The sequence below is a fragment of the Kryptolebias marmoratus genome, linkage group LG5, assembly GCF_001649575.2.
Source record: "Kryptolebias marmoratus isolate JLee-2015 linkage group LG5, ASM164957v2, whole genome shotgun sequence".
In the NCBI taxonomy this organism is placed as follows: domain Eukaryota; kingdom Metazoa; phylum Chordata; class Actinopteri; order Cyprinodontiformes; family Rivulidae; genus Kryptolebias; species Kryptolebias marmoratus.
Window position 1 is genome coordinate 3,119,641 of NC_051434.1, and position 16,369 is coordinate 3,136,009.

A 16,369-nucleotide genomic window follows, 5' to 3' on the forward strand; every position below is an offset into this window, starting at 1 on the left:
AACACTTTTAACCCCCCATCGCCCCCCAGCCTCCTGCAGACGTCCACCCCACTCTCCCATGTTTGTTCGCCTCTCCTCCGTCACTCCGAGCAGAACCACACACACAAAAAGCAGGTCAGCAGCTTGTTAATGTCATTGTTGTGATGTTTATGAAGTGACGGCAAATTCTGCGAGGCGCGCGTGCGGCACGTGTTTAAGTGTGACAAAATAAAACTAATGCGTCTAACTTCAGCTGGCGGCTGAAATGTTGTTTAAAGCGGATGTGGGGCAGGGCTGGGCTCGTGGTGAAATAAGCTGCTGAACATCATTGTGCTGCTTGGACAGCGTGTTTATGGAGTTATATTTGTGGGAAATACAGAAACATTCTTCTTAAAGCTGAATGAGAGAGAAAAAAGAAACATGGATTAAATGGTGTGTTTGAAGACAAGTTTCTTTTTTTCTGGTTTGTTCTACAGGAGGCATTTCAAGGAGTTTCAGTTTTAATGGACTACAGATTTTATTCATTGTTAGCCAGTACAAAGACTCTTTTCAACACCTTCTGATCTCCTAAAGCCTCTGCATATACTATAGTAAGCTGCAGTGACAAATGTGGATACTTCACCCTTTTATACAAAGTTACTATTGAATACATGTCACTGTCATAAAACTGTCTTTATGTCAAAGCACATGCAATCATGTTTTTAATCTAATGCAGCATTTGTGGAAATTGTTTGCAGTGAGGTAAATGATAAAATAACGAAAGAGAACGATGCAACTGGTCAAACTAATTTTACTTTTATCTAAGAGAAAATGGCAGCTTGTATCTATTTCTAATCAATGTCATTTACAAATTGTTTCTGGAGAAGTCATGAATACATTTAATGCATGTGTGTGAAAAAAAGACTTATTTATAGGACAATTTGCCAGAAATGTCAGCATGTTTGTCTGAAAGCTTCCCGAATTGTGGTACATTGTTTTGTTGCTTCAGTTTGGAAGATAACATAAACCACTCTTCTTGTTCTGTATTTTTTTACTGTATTTTTCAGAGTATTCCACTTCTAAGATGGGACCTCTCCCTACCCCCCTCAAAAAAAGAAAAGAATAACAAAAACAACCTAAAACCAACTAAACAAACAAAAAACCTTCATACTCGGACTCTAATTCTGGCCTACATCAACTCACCTGTGGGAAATCTAGAGCAATAGATTTCCTTAACTTGTTTTAAACAGATTTGAAGAAAACAAGTTAGTTTTTGTGAAAGTTCTTTCTATAATCTTGTTAAAGTCAGAACATTTCTCTTGGTTTGAAAACAGAAGGTATCTTTTAGTGTTTTTCACTCCAAATACACACAGATAATGTTACTGACCTGTACTTTAGCCTAATCTACTTTTCATAACACTAACCAAGTATTTTGGGGGCTTAATGCTTAATGCCTAATGCTAACTAAAAAAAAACCAAATGAAATGATTCAGTCAATCAGTCAATCAACCAACCAATAAATCAGTCACATTGTTGTAGTTCAAGATTTACAGGAGTTACAGCCCAGTGAAAGTGAACAAATAAAAACAAGAGCCAACCATGTAGTTAAGAGTTTGGTGTTTTCCTGCATTGTGTTTTTCTCTCATTTCATCAAACTGTCAGAAAACTCCTGAAAACCTGAACTCTGCAGCTTCTTGTCTTGTTTACAAGACAGATGTCTTTGAAAGTAAAGCTAAAGCCCTGCTCTCCCCAGGGGATGCATTTCATTTTTGTTAACAACAAAGGGGGTAGCGTGTCACGTCTGTTATCGCTGCATTTGAGTGGAATGCGACAGCACAGCTGCTTCATTGACTGAAGACACAAACGGTTCGGGATACAGTCCACCAACAGTCTATCTGTGTAACAAGTCCTTCCCAGAGACTCTCAGAATAGATAATTGGATTTGACTTGAACATGATGAGTGTTTCTGTTCTACTAAGTGTCTCAGAATAGATAGCAGCATGTTGATTGTTTTTATTTTTATGTGCTTTCTGACATGTAACATTTCAAAATAAATCATTTCTCAATGTCAAGTGATTTTTTTAATTTTAATTTTATTGCTTCTAATCAAAAACAGAAAACAGAGCAGAAAAAAAAATCATTTGTGATTTCTACTATTGAACCTCTACGCTGGCATTGTTTGGTTCAAACCACTACAGACTTGACATATTTCTAGAAATGTTCTGAGTCAACACCCTGTAATAACAGTGCTGTTCAGAGTTTCTAAAACCTAGTTTGTTGGCATGGAGTGTAGACTTATTTAACATCTGATTTACTGTCATAAAAAAACAAAACTTATTTAGAAGTTTCTTCTAAACACCCAATAAACAATAGCTATGTGTCACTGAAGGTTGTGACCTTGGTGTTTACATGAAACCTAAATTTGAGGCTGTGTCTGGTAGTTGTTGCTTTTACTTTCTCTGAACTTCTTCTTTCTTCTCCCATCTATAGGAAACATCCCTTTTCTGCTTCATCATCTCCACCTGAACTGATGGCTGAAGCGTTTCTAACCATCCTCTTTACTTTGTGATCTTATTTTTTTTATAATGATTTATTTGTTAAACATGAATCTATCGTTCAAGACTCAGTTTTATGTCAAGCTTTTTCCTAAGAAAAGTTTGTTTCCTGCCTTCAACATTTTCTGCTACCATTGAAACTTTTGGACTTTTCTTTTTCTCTGTTTTCCAACTTGCCAGCTGCTTCAAATCATTATTTTTTTCTGCTATCTGATATTGCTTTACTCTTTCCTTGTCAGATAACCTTGTAGAAAAGGTTTTGAACCTAAAATACAAAACCCATTGGTTCCATTTTCAAACTGAAACTCCATTTGGCCACCTAAACAAATTGATTTGTCCACTGTGGCTGCTGTCTATTTTCTATAAAATGTGGTCGACCTTTGTTCTGACGGACGAGGATGGCCGCGCAGTGGTCCCAGGAACAGCAGCAGGGGTTGGGGGTGCTGGGGGCGTTGCACCAGGTGGACCAGCACAGGGTGCAGGGGGCCTGGTGAGCTTGATGAGCGGACGGAGTACGTTTGGTGGGAACAAGCGTCGCAGGACAACATCAACAGGACATGCCATGACTGAAGCCCAAGAGGGAAAGGTAACTCTGTTTATATTGCTTTTAGCTATATATCTTTCACACAGAGACAATTATGAAAATATTCATCTTTAGCATTAGTAAACAGCCATCTGAATAGAGAAGTATAGTTCAGGGTGCTTGCTGTGGTCCAGTGTTGAACCTTGAATCTGAAAGGATCAGTGTGATTTTTGTCCAGATTGTGGAACAGTGGAGCAGATATTTACCCCTGCAGAGTTGTTGAGGTAGCTGTGGAAATTTGGTTGTTCAGTCTAAATGTTTTGGGGACCTGCTTACTGCAGCATGAGGTGCTGCAGTCATTGTTTCAGGCTACCTGGCTCTTATATAACCAAAGCAAGAAACCACATTTTCAGCACAAAGTTGAGCCTTTATTTCTTCATGATTTGTTCCCTTCCAGGGCTTTCCTCATCATCAGCCCTGTTTGAGAGGTTCATGGACAAGTATGGTGTTGCGGAGTGGAAGGTGTCTGGTTTGGGAATCTCAAAGCTGCATTTTTTTTTCTTTTTGTGGATGATGTGGTTCTGCTCAGTCTGTTCTTCAAACTAGAGCGGTTCACAGTGGTGTGTAAAGTGGCTAAGATGAGAGTCTGTCTCTCTAAGTTTGAGGCCAAGGTTGTCAACTGGAAAAAAGTGGAATGAATTCCTCTGGGTTGGGTGGGAGTCTGCCTCAAGTGGAGGAGTTTAAATATCTTGGTGTCTTGTTCACAAGTGATGGTATTTGGCATTTACCTTTGTTGATCTTAAGTCAACTTTTCTCCTTTAGTGAATGGAGCCATGAGTAACTGAAGTAGTGGAGGTGTCTAATGATGCTTTTAGACACAATGAATCTTCATCATCACATATCATACCATTCTCTTTGTAATCAAAAGTTCTGATCTCAAAATCCAATATGGCTGTCTCTTGAATTAAAAGTAGTCATAGCTGCAGTAATAAGCTTTTTCTTTTCTTTTTCTGTTGGTTTATTTCTCATTAAATCAGCTGTAAAAAATATAATACTGCATACCTCTCTTAGGAAACATGTTGCTACACTGTTGCAGTGAATGTATAAAATACATTGTTATTGACTTGCATTGTGAATAAAATTTAACCTGGTCACTGAGCTCAACAATTACCAAATCCTACAGATTTCCTGATTTGAGGCCAGAACACAGCCAAGTTGGATATGACATCAATTAGAGGTTTAATTTCCAACTTCCAGTACCTCCAATGCACTGCAGCATATTCCCTTACAGGCACAAGTCTGGAACAGTTCAGTCTTTGTACATTTCCTCAAGAAGTTCACGTTTTATATCATGTTGGGGAAAATACCCAATTTTCCATGACAAAATGAATAAAATGTAATGTTTTAATTCAGATCTTAAAAAGAAAAACTAATCGATAAGCTCAAGATTTGTTTGTTATAATTTGTTGGTAGGACTGTCCAGAAACACAGCTGAACATTTGTAACTGAGCTCATTCTGGCTTCAGCAAACACCATGCTGAGTCTGTGTTGTGTTGTGTGGGAGTGATGGATAAGATGCCGTTTTATTGCTATTTACAGTGTATATAACCGTAAAAATAGGAATGTTTTTGCTATTTCCTGACTAAACAGAAACATAAAACATATACTGGTTTGAGGAATAAGGTTTTATTATTATTATTATTGCCTTTTTTATTATTACAGTTATTAAGGTTTTGGCAGTACATTAACACATCACATAAAAAGATGAATTTTCATGCTACTGATTTTTTAATTCTTAGGATCATATTGGCACAATATTATTTATTTATTTATGCACACAAATTGGCAAAGTTACACAACTACCAGCAGTCTTTTTTCTACAAGAAAATTGCACATTTGGCGTCCTACATGTGCTACTTTGGAGATAAGCATGAAATTATATTTGTCAATCACTTTTTTTAAATAGTTCTACAAAGTTATTTGGAAATTGGAAAGTCTTTGTGTGCCTGAACTCACTAATTCTGACATGAATTTAGGGTCAATGCCATTTAAAGCTTTTTATTTTAAGCAATTAGGTCAATGAGAGGCATAGAAATAGACAAACAGATAAATTCTGCTCTGTTCAAACTTACTATTCAACTATGTTAAGAGGAAAACAAGTAATAAATGCTGAAGGTGTGTTTTATTATGTTTTGTCACTAGATCAAGCTTGCATTCTTTGTGGCCATTGTGGGCGTAGTTCTGACGGTCCTCGGTGTTGGGACCGAGTTCTGGGCCGAGCTGTCACCTCCAAAGCACTTCTATAACAACCAGGTGAAGCATCACACATTACTGGCATGACATAAGGTCCATTGTTAAAGTAAAATTAAACTTGTCTTTAGCATGTTCGGATCTTTGTGTGTGCAATGCTAGAACGTGTTCTGCAATACAAATTGTATCTGAGCAACAAATAAATTGAAGAATAATTTGATTTCAAACTAGAAGCACTCGGAGAGCGTCAACCTCTGCCTGGAGACCATAGGGTCATTAAAAAAACTGTAGGATTCAAATTGTGACAACATTTCCTGAGAAGTTCATCAAAATCTCTTCATTAGTTTTTAAGTGAAGTGAAGTGAAGTGAAATTAATTTATATAGCAATTTTCAGCAGCAAGGCGATCCAAAGTGCTTTACAACACAGAAACAGCAACATAATCAAAAACAGAAATACAGAAATAAAAACATCAACCAGGTAAATTTTAGCTAATAGTAAGATTGGTGAATAAGCTTTCCTCTAAGAGGAGGCATTTGAAATACAGCAAAATCAAATATAGATAACTATAACAGAGTAATGAATAGTTTTAGCTAATAGTATGATTGGTAAAACTATAACAGGTAATTTAAGTAAACTAACAATCTGTAAGTCAGTCAGTGATGTATAACATTAACAACAATCAGGTACAGAATCAAATACAGAAATACAGAGATAAAAACATTAAAAAAGCAATTCTAGCTAAGTAATCTTGCTAACAGACAGACAGATGGACCGAAAACATAACCTCCTTGGTTTAAATCCCTCAAAACGTTTGATTCATAATAAAAGAAAAAAAGTGCTGCTGCTGATCTCATCCTTTATGATTTCCATTGCCCAGACTTGTCTAACAGCTCACTACGGCCTGTGGAAGGGCTGCACCAAGACCCTGTGGGTGGCTGATATCGACCCAGAACGTGAGAGCTGTGGACCTGCTGAACTTCCTGGAGGTGACTCAAAGAATTTGCAGTCTGGTTTGCTTGATATATGTGTTTTGTAGCGCATATACATAACAACAGACAGATCAACTGGCTGACTGTCACACTAGTTGGACAGCGTAGTTTGAAGGAGTGAGTAAGCCTGTCTGAGTGCTCTACCTGACTTTCTGGCCAGGCAAATGATGCTTGGCTCACAGTGTGATGACTATTCATACTGAATAGTTTGGTTGACTAAGTGGCTGAGTCACTGTAACATAACCTGAGAAAAATAGTACACATTTTGATTTTTAGTGTGGTGGGATAATACATTAAAATATTTTCTGTATATTGTGTTTCAGGTAATTCTGTTGCTTGAGTTAAATGAGACGTAATTTTTTAATCTAAGCATTCAAACACCTTGATTGTATTTACTTTTCAAAGACCATAATGTATGGTTAAAAACCATAGTTGCAAAAGAAAACTGTCCACATGAAAACCAATACATCTATTTTCTGAGATGTTTTAAACAAAAAAGTGAAACAAAAATCTGATTTGAATCATAACCAGAAGACAAACAGCAGATATTTAAGTATGTAAATTGTTTTGTGTAGGTGTGGATTTTCTGATTAGGTTATTATCAAGTTTATTGAGCAGTGCACTAAAATGCAAAAGAATTGTATTCTAACAACATTTAATAACATTTGACATGGATGATTCAAGGTGTTTAGGAAAGTTTAGTCGATCTTTTTAAAATATAGTACGCACTAATGAACTGACAGATAATTGATAAGCTTTGAGCTTGGCCCTTTTCAGTGATGAAGAGCTTGAACAGGCTGTTTATGATGATTGGATTTCAGTTTTGTATTTATGACGGCCCAGATTTTATTTGTCTATGGAAATAACATGTTTTCAAAAAAATAGCCAATATACGGTTTTAATATAAATGTAGCTTAAATTTGACAGTAGCAAAAGTGTCTTTCTGTGTGAGACATACCATTTATAAGGAATATGTGTGTTCAGTGAAAGGTCTCATTATTGTCTCCTTGGCCAGTTACAGCTACAGTACCTCTTATTTGATGATGGGATTTAAATTTTCTCCTCAGGGATTTGTGTGCAGCCTCTGTCTGTAACTCTGATAGCTGCTGTGGTGCGGAAAAAAAACAAACCAAAACACTGTAAGGATGAGGCTTTCATCACTCTAATTAAGAGTGATGTGTGTGCGTGTTTGCTTGGTCGTGTTTTCAAATGTGCAAGGGAACAGAAAGAGGTGTCACATTCTATTTGACGGCCAAACTCTAATTACTGTAACACATCATCAGGACAGCAGAATACAAATTGTGTAGGAAGCTTTGGATTGTCACCTTGGGCTTGTCATTGACGTTCACGGCTGATTGTGTTTGATGGAGAACAATTAAAGCTAAATTGTTTAGGGCTGGGGGTTTGAGAAAATGAAGAGAGATGCAACTCCTTGAATTTCAATAGGATGTTCATCAAGATTACTGTCGATTACCTGGCAGTGCTCATGTCTGTCTCAATTACAGTAGCTACTCCTCTTCCTCCTGCAGAATCAAACTGCACCTACTTCAAGTTTTTCACCACAGGGGAAAATGCTGTCATGTTTCAGAAGACAACAGAGAAGAGTGAGTCACACACCTCTTATAGCTCTCTTTGTCTCACCTTATCCACCAACAACCTCCTTGCCTCTCACTACCTCCCCCTTTTAAATCTACAATAATGTTTTGCTGCTCTTGCTCAATCTATTTCTCTGCTGCTTTTTTTTCCACGCCTCCCTTCACCCCCTTGCCTCACTCTTTTAGGATGGCTATTGTCTGCTGTCTGAGTATTTAATATGTATTCCACCCACGCTGCGTTCAAGTGTCCCTGAGCTGCTGCCTAACCTCTCATTTCTCTGGCAGCTTCATAATGTATTAAGATTACACCATGTCACATGCTGAATGAAGAAAGACAGACATGTTTTCATTTGCATTGTTCTATGGTGGCACATCACTCTCACTCTGCAGGCCTCTGAGCAGTAATTTCATAAATATAGTCAGATTGGTTATTTCTTAATAACGCCATCTTCTCCCTCTGATCAGATCTGAATGTGGCAGCAGCAATGTTGGCCTTGTTCAGCCTCTTCCTGATGGTGATGGGAGCCATCTGCATCACCATGTCTCTCAGTAAAGAAATCCTGTTCTTCCTAAAGCCAGCATCCATCTGCTTTATCCTGTCAGGTCAGTGAAGACAGCAAGCTGATGTGAAGCCTAAAACTTAGTGTTATTTATTTATGCTGTCAGCGGTGTGTCTTTGTCTGCAGGTGTTCTGGTGCTGCTGTCTATCCTGGTTTTCCACCAGTCTGTCCTGGCATTATTGGCCAGCAACCACTCGGTTCCTCTCCACCATGAGCTCTCCTGGTCGGTGTCATGTCTCGGCTGTGCGGGGGCCGTCCTCATCGTGGGAGGTATTCTTTTCCTGCTGCTGGCGCTCCCCTGCAGTCCCTGGCAGAAGTGTCTCCCTAAAGATGGCAGCAGTTAGTGGTGTGGCGGGGATGAGGCACTGTGTCTTCCCCACCTGTGAGGAGTAAAGGAGGGCAGAGAGGTGAGGATGTTTCCTAGATGTATCCCAGCAAAAAGATCACTTTCTCTGCTGACTTTAGCTCACTTGTTAGCATAATTAACTTTAATTAACATAACTTATGGCAATAACTGGTATCTACAAAATACTTATAGATTCAAAATAATTTGTTGGTGCCCTTCCACAATCATCAAAAAACAAAACTGATGTGATTAGCCAAAAACTTCCACTTTTGTCTCATCAATCTAAAGGTTATTCTTCCAGAAACTACCAGCTTGAGGACATTAGTTTATGATGAAACATTTAGTCTGAAACATGACTATAATGGAAGGACTAATCGTCTCCTTAATGGTACCAACAAATCTGTCCAAGCTAGTTTAACATATCTTTGTAAAATAAACAACAAATGTTTTTTCACACTTTTGTTGTTTACTCTTTCACACACTAAAGACATCCAGTTTTTCATTAGATAACTGATAACAGCTTTCAACTGAAACACTTCTGACAAGAAATGAAACATTGCTTCAGTGAGCTTATTTTATATTGCCCTGTTATTCATTCTGGATTAATTATGTCTGAACTTATTTAAATGTATCAATTCAGGATTTATCATAATTTTCTATCATATAACTGCGAGCTGGAACAGTTCAAACATCGTAAGGAATAAAAATGCACTCAGTTTTATATGGAGTAGTGATCTCGATGCTCTGATGTGTGTGGGAAACACATAAATATCGTCTTATTAAGTAATCTACAGGGTTTAGAGACAGTGAACTGTTAGTTCTGTTATTAACAATCTTGAAGGCTCTGCAGAATGGCAACTTCTTTGAAATTTGACCTATTTTAATCTATGACAAGTTATCATATAACAACACTTAACACGAACATTGTTTTTAATGGTATAGCAGGTTAAACTGTACTCAGTGTTTTAAATCCTTGGGTTGATTGTTGCTAATTCCCTTAAAGCCTTAATTAAATATTGTCATTTAGCCACCCTGAATACTAATATGCTTGATTGTATAGTTGTATGTGAGGTTCTTTGTTGTGATTTCCGTTATGTTTTCACTCTTGACTTACCTTGTCAAAAAAAATCCAACAACAATCAACCAAACAAACCAACAAACAACAAAAATCCTCATTATAATCACAAAATGAACAAAAACAAAACCTTCACTCATTACACAGAACGGTGTATTAGCCTCCAATTTCAGAGCTTCAGTTATGAAATGATTTTCTTCCCCAGTGATGTGAAATCAGTGTTTGTTTTTGATGCTTTTGCCTCCTCCGTGCTGCCTTTATTTGTTTATATAAATATTTTTTGTTGATTAAACTCAATTACCTGAAAGGGTAGCCTAATAAGACTGATCATCTCATTAAAATGCAGTTCTTTTGAGAGGCTGCAGGGTCTGGGTTTCATCTGAATGTTTCTTTGACGTGTCTTGTGTGGTTCATAATTGATCTAAACATCAGGAGTTATTTTCCACACTGGAAATAAAAAAAAGTCTTTCTACACCTCAGAACCTGCTCAAGAACATCTTAAAGAACATCGGCTAAAAGGTGCAAATCATAAATCCTTTATCCAGGACCTCTGTGCATTTTTGAAGTTAAAATGAGTTTTAAATATATAAAAAACTGTTATTATTATTCTTAGTGTTGTGGCGTATCTGTCTAAACTGTTTAATAAATTAAAAATGAAATCTGTCTCCAAAAATGTCAATGTACTAAATATAGTAAAAAAATAAAAATAATTAGTATAAGATAATGTGATTATAGTATTTTAGAATTTGACTATAATAATTAATAATAATATTATAATTCCTTGTTTTGCTACACCTACAGCAGCAGTCACAGTTGTGTTTGTGTTGATTCACTCACAACTCTTGACTTGTATGACTTTCTGTGGGTTTTGTGTGATTCTTAATATTTCTTGGTTTCAGTGCTTTGTATATTTCTTGTGTAGTCCTGTTCTGTGCTCAGTTTTCACACTGTTCCCATGTCCTAAATTCTGGTTATCTTTACCTTTTGTTGTTATTGTTGTTGCTGTTAATCCTTCATTAGAGCCTCAGTGTATTCTGTTCTCTTTCCTCTGTTCTTTGCTCGATCATTGTGTTAGTTTTTGTCCTCTTTTGCCTCCAGTTTTGGAATTCTCTGCCTTGCAGCGCTTTTATTTTTGTACTGTTAAGATGTTTATTAAAGACTTTTGGTTTCCTATCCGGCTGTCTGCTATGAGTTCTGCACAAGTGATGAAAAATTTTGCTGTGTTTGGGATCCGAACCATTTGGCTCAGCTCACCATAAAGAGAAGTCTTAAATGGTTCACTTCCTGTTTGTAAGGAGCAAATTTGGAGCCAAAAGCACCAACTCTGTTCAGTCAACAGAACCAAATTCCAGAAAATAGCTGCAATAAATTTGATTGAAGCGCCATTTGAGGGCCAGCTCTTGTTTTTTGGTGAACTGAATTAAATGATCTGGATCTCAAAAGAAAAAAAGAGCCAGAATTCCCATCACTATCACACACTTGAGTCCTCTACCTTAAGACAGATTGTGAATTTGTTTTAAAAGAAAAAAAAGTTATCAATTAGATTTATTAAATAAATCTATGTGTTGCTTTTAAATTTAAAACTTGATTAAAATAGATTTTTTTGAAAATAATCCAGGCTGTACTGAGCTAAAAAGTTGCAAATACGAAATATTTTACACTTCTGTGTAGTTATACAAAAACTATGGAATCGCCACTCTTGGGGTATGTTCTTTCAATTGTTTTTTTTTGTATATATAAATAATAATAATAATAAATCAAACATGTACCAAAGCTATCATTTTTTAAATTCCAACCGTCTGGAATTAAATAACAAAACAGAAACAACAACAACAAAATAATAAATATAAATGTTGTAGTCAGTCACAGTTCCTTTTATTAATTATATTTACGTAGAAAAAAAGAAAATATGGAATCACTCTATGAGGAGAAAATTATGGACTTTGTTGCACCATCTCTGGATTTCTTAACAGCTTGAATTCTCTGATCTTTCTTGGTCTACCAGTATAATTTCATTTTACAATGTTGCCATTTTGTTTGTACAAATTTTAGACAACTGCAAATTTTATTGATTCCATTTTTTCCCTCTACTTGCTTTTAAAAAGTATTTGTGACTGACTACAACAGTAATAGTTCTTTTTTGTTTCCTAATACCAGAGGGTTGGAATTTTGAAGAATGATTATGTGGCACATCTGTGAATTTTTTTAAATTCAAAATTAATCAAATGAAAGAATATCCTTAATGAGTGGCGAGTCCAGAATCTTTGCCAGGGATTAAATGTGCTCTGTGGTGTATGATAGATCTTTATCATCTGCATTTGTTCTACAAACAATGTGAGAAAAGCATACTTGCCTGAATGTAGGCTGCATAAGTTCCCCCGAAATAACGTTTTGAGCTGAATCAGTTGGGTATGAATGAGTTCACTTTAATATTAAACACGACATGAATATTTAATGTCAACATCTCTCGGTTCCATTTCTCTTTTTCTGCTCTCTCAACACTTATCAGAGCCTCTTCAATCACTGCTTTTATTGCACCTCCTGACAAAACTGACTGTGTTAAATGACTACATTTGATACTTTGAAAAACAGCATGTTATCACTGGCCATGTTACGGTTTTTCTGACTTTTGTCACATCGAGCAGAGAACTGAGATGGTAATTGTGTGGATAAAGAGCAGCGGGATAATATTCAGTAAAGATCTAACTGTTCTCAGCTGCTAAGTATCAGTTATTTCAGTTAAAGTCTATAAATTTTAGTTATTATATACTTCTTTTACCTTTCTGTCAATTTGCAATTTAAACATTCTGCTTTGTGATTCATTTATTTTAGTATTTATTTACTTTTTTGTTGTATTACATTTTTGCTTCCCATGTATACCAGGTTCTTATTTACCAATTATCACACCTGTTTTGACTTTAATTTACTCTTTAGTGTTTCCTCTAGTTTCAAACTGGATTTAACTTGATTAATAACACAAGGCTATTGTGTTTAAAAAAAAAATGCATTATTGTATTCACCTTCTTAATCTAAAGTTCTGCCTTTGGGTACTCCCTAAACCGTCATCCATTTTAAAACAATTTAAGTGTTGATTTTTCACTGCCTTAACTTGTAGCAAATAATTAAAATGTGACTTCACTATACTTCAAATAGCAGCAGGAAATGAGAGAGGAGAAATAGCAGTGACATACAACAAAAGGTCTCCGGCTAAATTTGAACAAATATGTTTCAGTTGCATGTTACATGCTGTTATATGATACAGTTCATATTTATGATGCCTGCAGCACTGGTGTGGCCTTTTTTATTTACTACTTTACATCAACAAAAACTCTTAAGCAGTTAATGAATTTGTTTACTGTCAAAGACAAAATGTATTTTGAGTTTGAGATGAAGTTTCTCAGATTTCTGGTTTAAACCTCTTAATTATCTGCATTGACAGTCCCCCCCCCCTCCTTCCAGTTCATCTCTGTCACCATTTTGACCTCCTTCCAGGCTCACGTCTTTCAAAACCTCCTACGCCGTTTGGTTGCGACCTCCGGGCTAAATATAGACCGTAGCCAATAGGACTGACGTTGCAAGAGAAACACAAACCTGGAGACAAGCTGTGCATACAAACATACTCAAATTCACTTACTGAAACACATGCTTGCACTTGTTTTTATCCACATGCCATTTATCTGGCTTATACCACCATATATGAGGATGCATATGGTACTCAAAGTATAGCGGCGGTCTCAACTTACTTTAAATTGAAACGCTGATGTCAGTTTTTCCAGCATAACAGATCAACTTTACGGCACCTCAAAGAGTCAAATTATCCACCTCAGTTTAAAATGAGACGTCATAAACTGAAGTGTCCCAAGCTGTTAAAGCTTAATTTTTTTTGAGTCAGCAGTCTGCTGTAAGTCTGGCTCCTTCTCCTCTGCTCCCCCCACCCCCAGGTCAGTTTTAACACTCCAGCACCTGTTCCTTAAGGATAATCAGACCCTGCTAACTTGCTAAGTAAGACACACAGCAACCTTTAGAGCATAGCCTCTTTAACAACACAACAGTTGTTAATAGCATTTATTGGTTTGAAATTACTTACTGGGACCTCTGAAACAATCCAGCTAAATATTTTTTTAGCCGCTTTAGTTTTCCTCACCCAGTTGTAGAGGTATTACTTAAACTAAAATCAAGACAATGAAATAAGAGCAGTGGCTGAATGTTAGTCTGAAATGAGCAAAGGTTCCTGGTAGAAAAACGAGTCCAGTGCTTGTTCTGTTTTGATCACTGTTCCACCTCTCTTCAGCTATTATGCAGGTTAATTAAACAATTAAATAAATAAATAAATTTCTCTGCTTTCATAATTGCTTTGATGTTGTTTGTTCTCTGCTGTGGTGATGCCTGTTATTCTGAAAGCACTCTATACTTCAGCTTTAAATGACAAAAGGCAGATTACCACCTTTTATACAAAATTTGAAATATTTTTTGGTCTTCTCACTAACATTTCTTTGTACGATATTGAGTGTAAATGTCATCGTCACTTGGTGTGTGTTTGAATGGTCATTAGTGTTGCTGAAACAGTTTTAATTTCCTGTTTTTGGAACTTCTATTCTTTGAGGAAGGGAGGACTGGAGAACTAGTGTGAACAGGGGTGAAATCTTGAGTGACAGGACTCCTCCATCCCCTTCTCCTCGAACACCACATGGAAGTCTATCTGTGTGTCTGAAGCCATTATCAGTGACTGCAGGCATGGACTCTTTACCACCAAAGGCTCAGGTCAGGAGAGACGCCAAGGCAGCGAGGTTCAGACTGAATAAAAAGAGGAAATTTGTCAGGGTGTGGGGTGAAGGAGGCAAACCCAGAGTGCAGACTCATGATGAAAAATAAACTTAACTTATTAAAATAAAATAAAATAAAACCGAAAACAAAAGCTGATGTGGCAGCAAGAAGAAGACTAAACCCCAAACAAACTAAATTCAAAAACTGAATGGACATGGGTGGGAGACAAGTAGAACCAGACATCAGGAAAAAAAACAGACCAAGAGGCAATAGACAGCAAACCAACGAGTAAGTGGAGGATGACCGGGTTTTAAAGACAGGAGGCAATTAGGGGAAGTGGGCACAGGTGAGATGATTGCAAGGCTTGGGGCAGGTGTAGATGGGCGTGGCAGGTAAACAAGAGATCGACTGAGGAGAAGTGAATGGAAAAATACTGGAAACATAGACAGCACAAAAATGAAACCAACAAAGATAAACAAAAACCAAGAAAAACCCAAAACCTGACAGAAATTAAAATGCTGAATATCTTCTCAGGTGGCAGACTCCAATTAACTCATACGAGAGGACACTAGTTGGTCCTTACTACATGTTTGGGGAACAATGCTGCTTGCTGCAAACAGTAATACAGGATTGAGACATGCACCATGGCAGATCCCAAGTGTAAACAATCTGTGTATTAAGCTTCCATAAATGCTAGACATAAGCTCTTACCTGTCTCAAATTAAAAAAAAATTATATTCCTTCTCCTCAAAATATTCAACATGTTGGTGGAAGACTGATGATTTGGACTTGTTTGCAGCCACAGGACCTGGGCACCTTTCAGCCATTGGGTCAACCGTGAATTCCTCCGTGCACCAAAGTATCCTAAAGTCAAATATGAGGCCATCTGTTTAATAGCTGAAGCCTTGCTTAATCTGGGTTTTGCAAAAAGAAGCATGGTGTTCAGTAGCCCAGTCAAAGTCCAAAATGTAACTTTATTTAAAAAATGTGTCCATATTATAGGAAAGCTATTTGAACTGGGCCAAAATTCCTCCACAAAGATGTAAAAGACTGAAAAGATATTTACGCACATGCATTGCTACTAAACAACTTTAGATCTAATTGGTACGCTTAGTTTATGCATCCCTTGCATCTGCATTTTAGCAGAGATCTTTTCATTTCCTGTGTCCTAAAATGTAAAATATTAGAACTAACTAAAAGCATAACTACCACAACTATTTTTTAAACAGTTTTAACAAACAATCTGTAAAGACTGGTAAATTTGTGGACTTCTTTAGCCTGTGTCAGTTTTACACCATAAATTAAAACAATGACTATTCGTTCATTCATCGAGGCACCTTCTTTCTGGACCAGCTGAGTCACGTTCAGGGTGGTGCTGAGCTGGTGCCCATCTCCAGCTTCCATCAGGCGAAAGGCGAGGTACACTCTGAACAGGTCACCAGTTCATCACAGAGCAAAAACAGATAATCATGCATGCAGACTTACATCAGTTCAGAATCTCGAGTTAAGGTGACATTCATGTTTCTGGAATCCAGAAGCAGAACTAACCTGCCGATAATGTGGCCAGCCCAAATGCTCCATTTAGACAGTTGAAGACTTTTAATACAGGTTATAAGAAATGTATTTCCCTTAATATGAACATGACACATTCAATGTTTCATTGAGAATTTTATTGAATATATCTATATTTTTAAATATTTTATATATATATATATATATATATATATATATATATATATATATATATATACC

General features: G+C 36.8%; 1 protein-coding gene across 2 annotated transcripts in view; it reads left to right on the forward strand.

The window, feature by feature from the left end:
- The window catches only part of LOC108242692 (voltage-dependent calcium channel gamma-6 subunit), a 21,990-nt gene continuing 5,621 nt past the window's right edge, over positions 1-16,369 (forward strand). Inside the window, exons 1-7 of one of the 2 annotated variants that reach the window (XR_003039643.2) lie at positions 1-114; positions 2,449-3,099; positions 5,239-5,349; positions 6,166-6,274; positions 7,807-7,881; positions 8,338-8,475; positions 8,559-8,839. Coding sequence is in view for 1 of the 2 variants with exons in the window: in XM_017427691.3 (XP_017283180.1) it covers positions 2,881-3,099; positions 5,239-5,349; positions 6,166-6,274; positions 7,807-7,881; positions 8,338-8,475; positions 8,559-8,776 (870 nt within the window). In the remaining variant the exon portion in view is untranslated. Of the gene's footprint in view, positions 115-2,448; positions 3,100-5,238; positions 5,350-6,165; positions 6,275-7,806; positions 7,882-8,337; positions 8,476-8,558; positions 11,027-16,369 lie in introns of those variants that run through there. The other variant, XM_017427691.3, reaches the window with a different exon arrangement.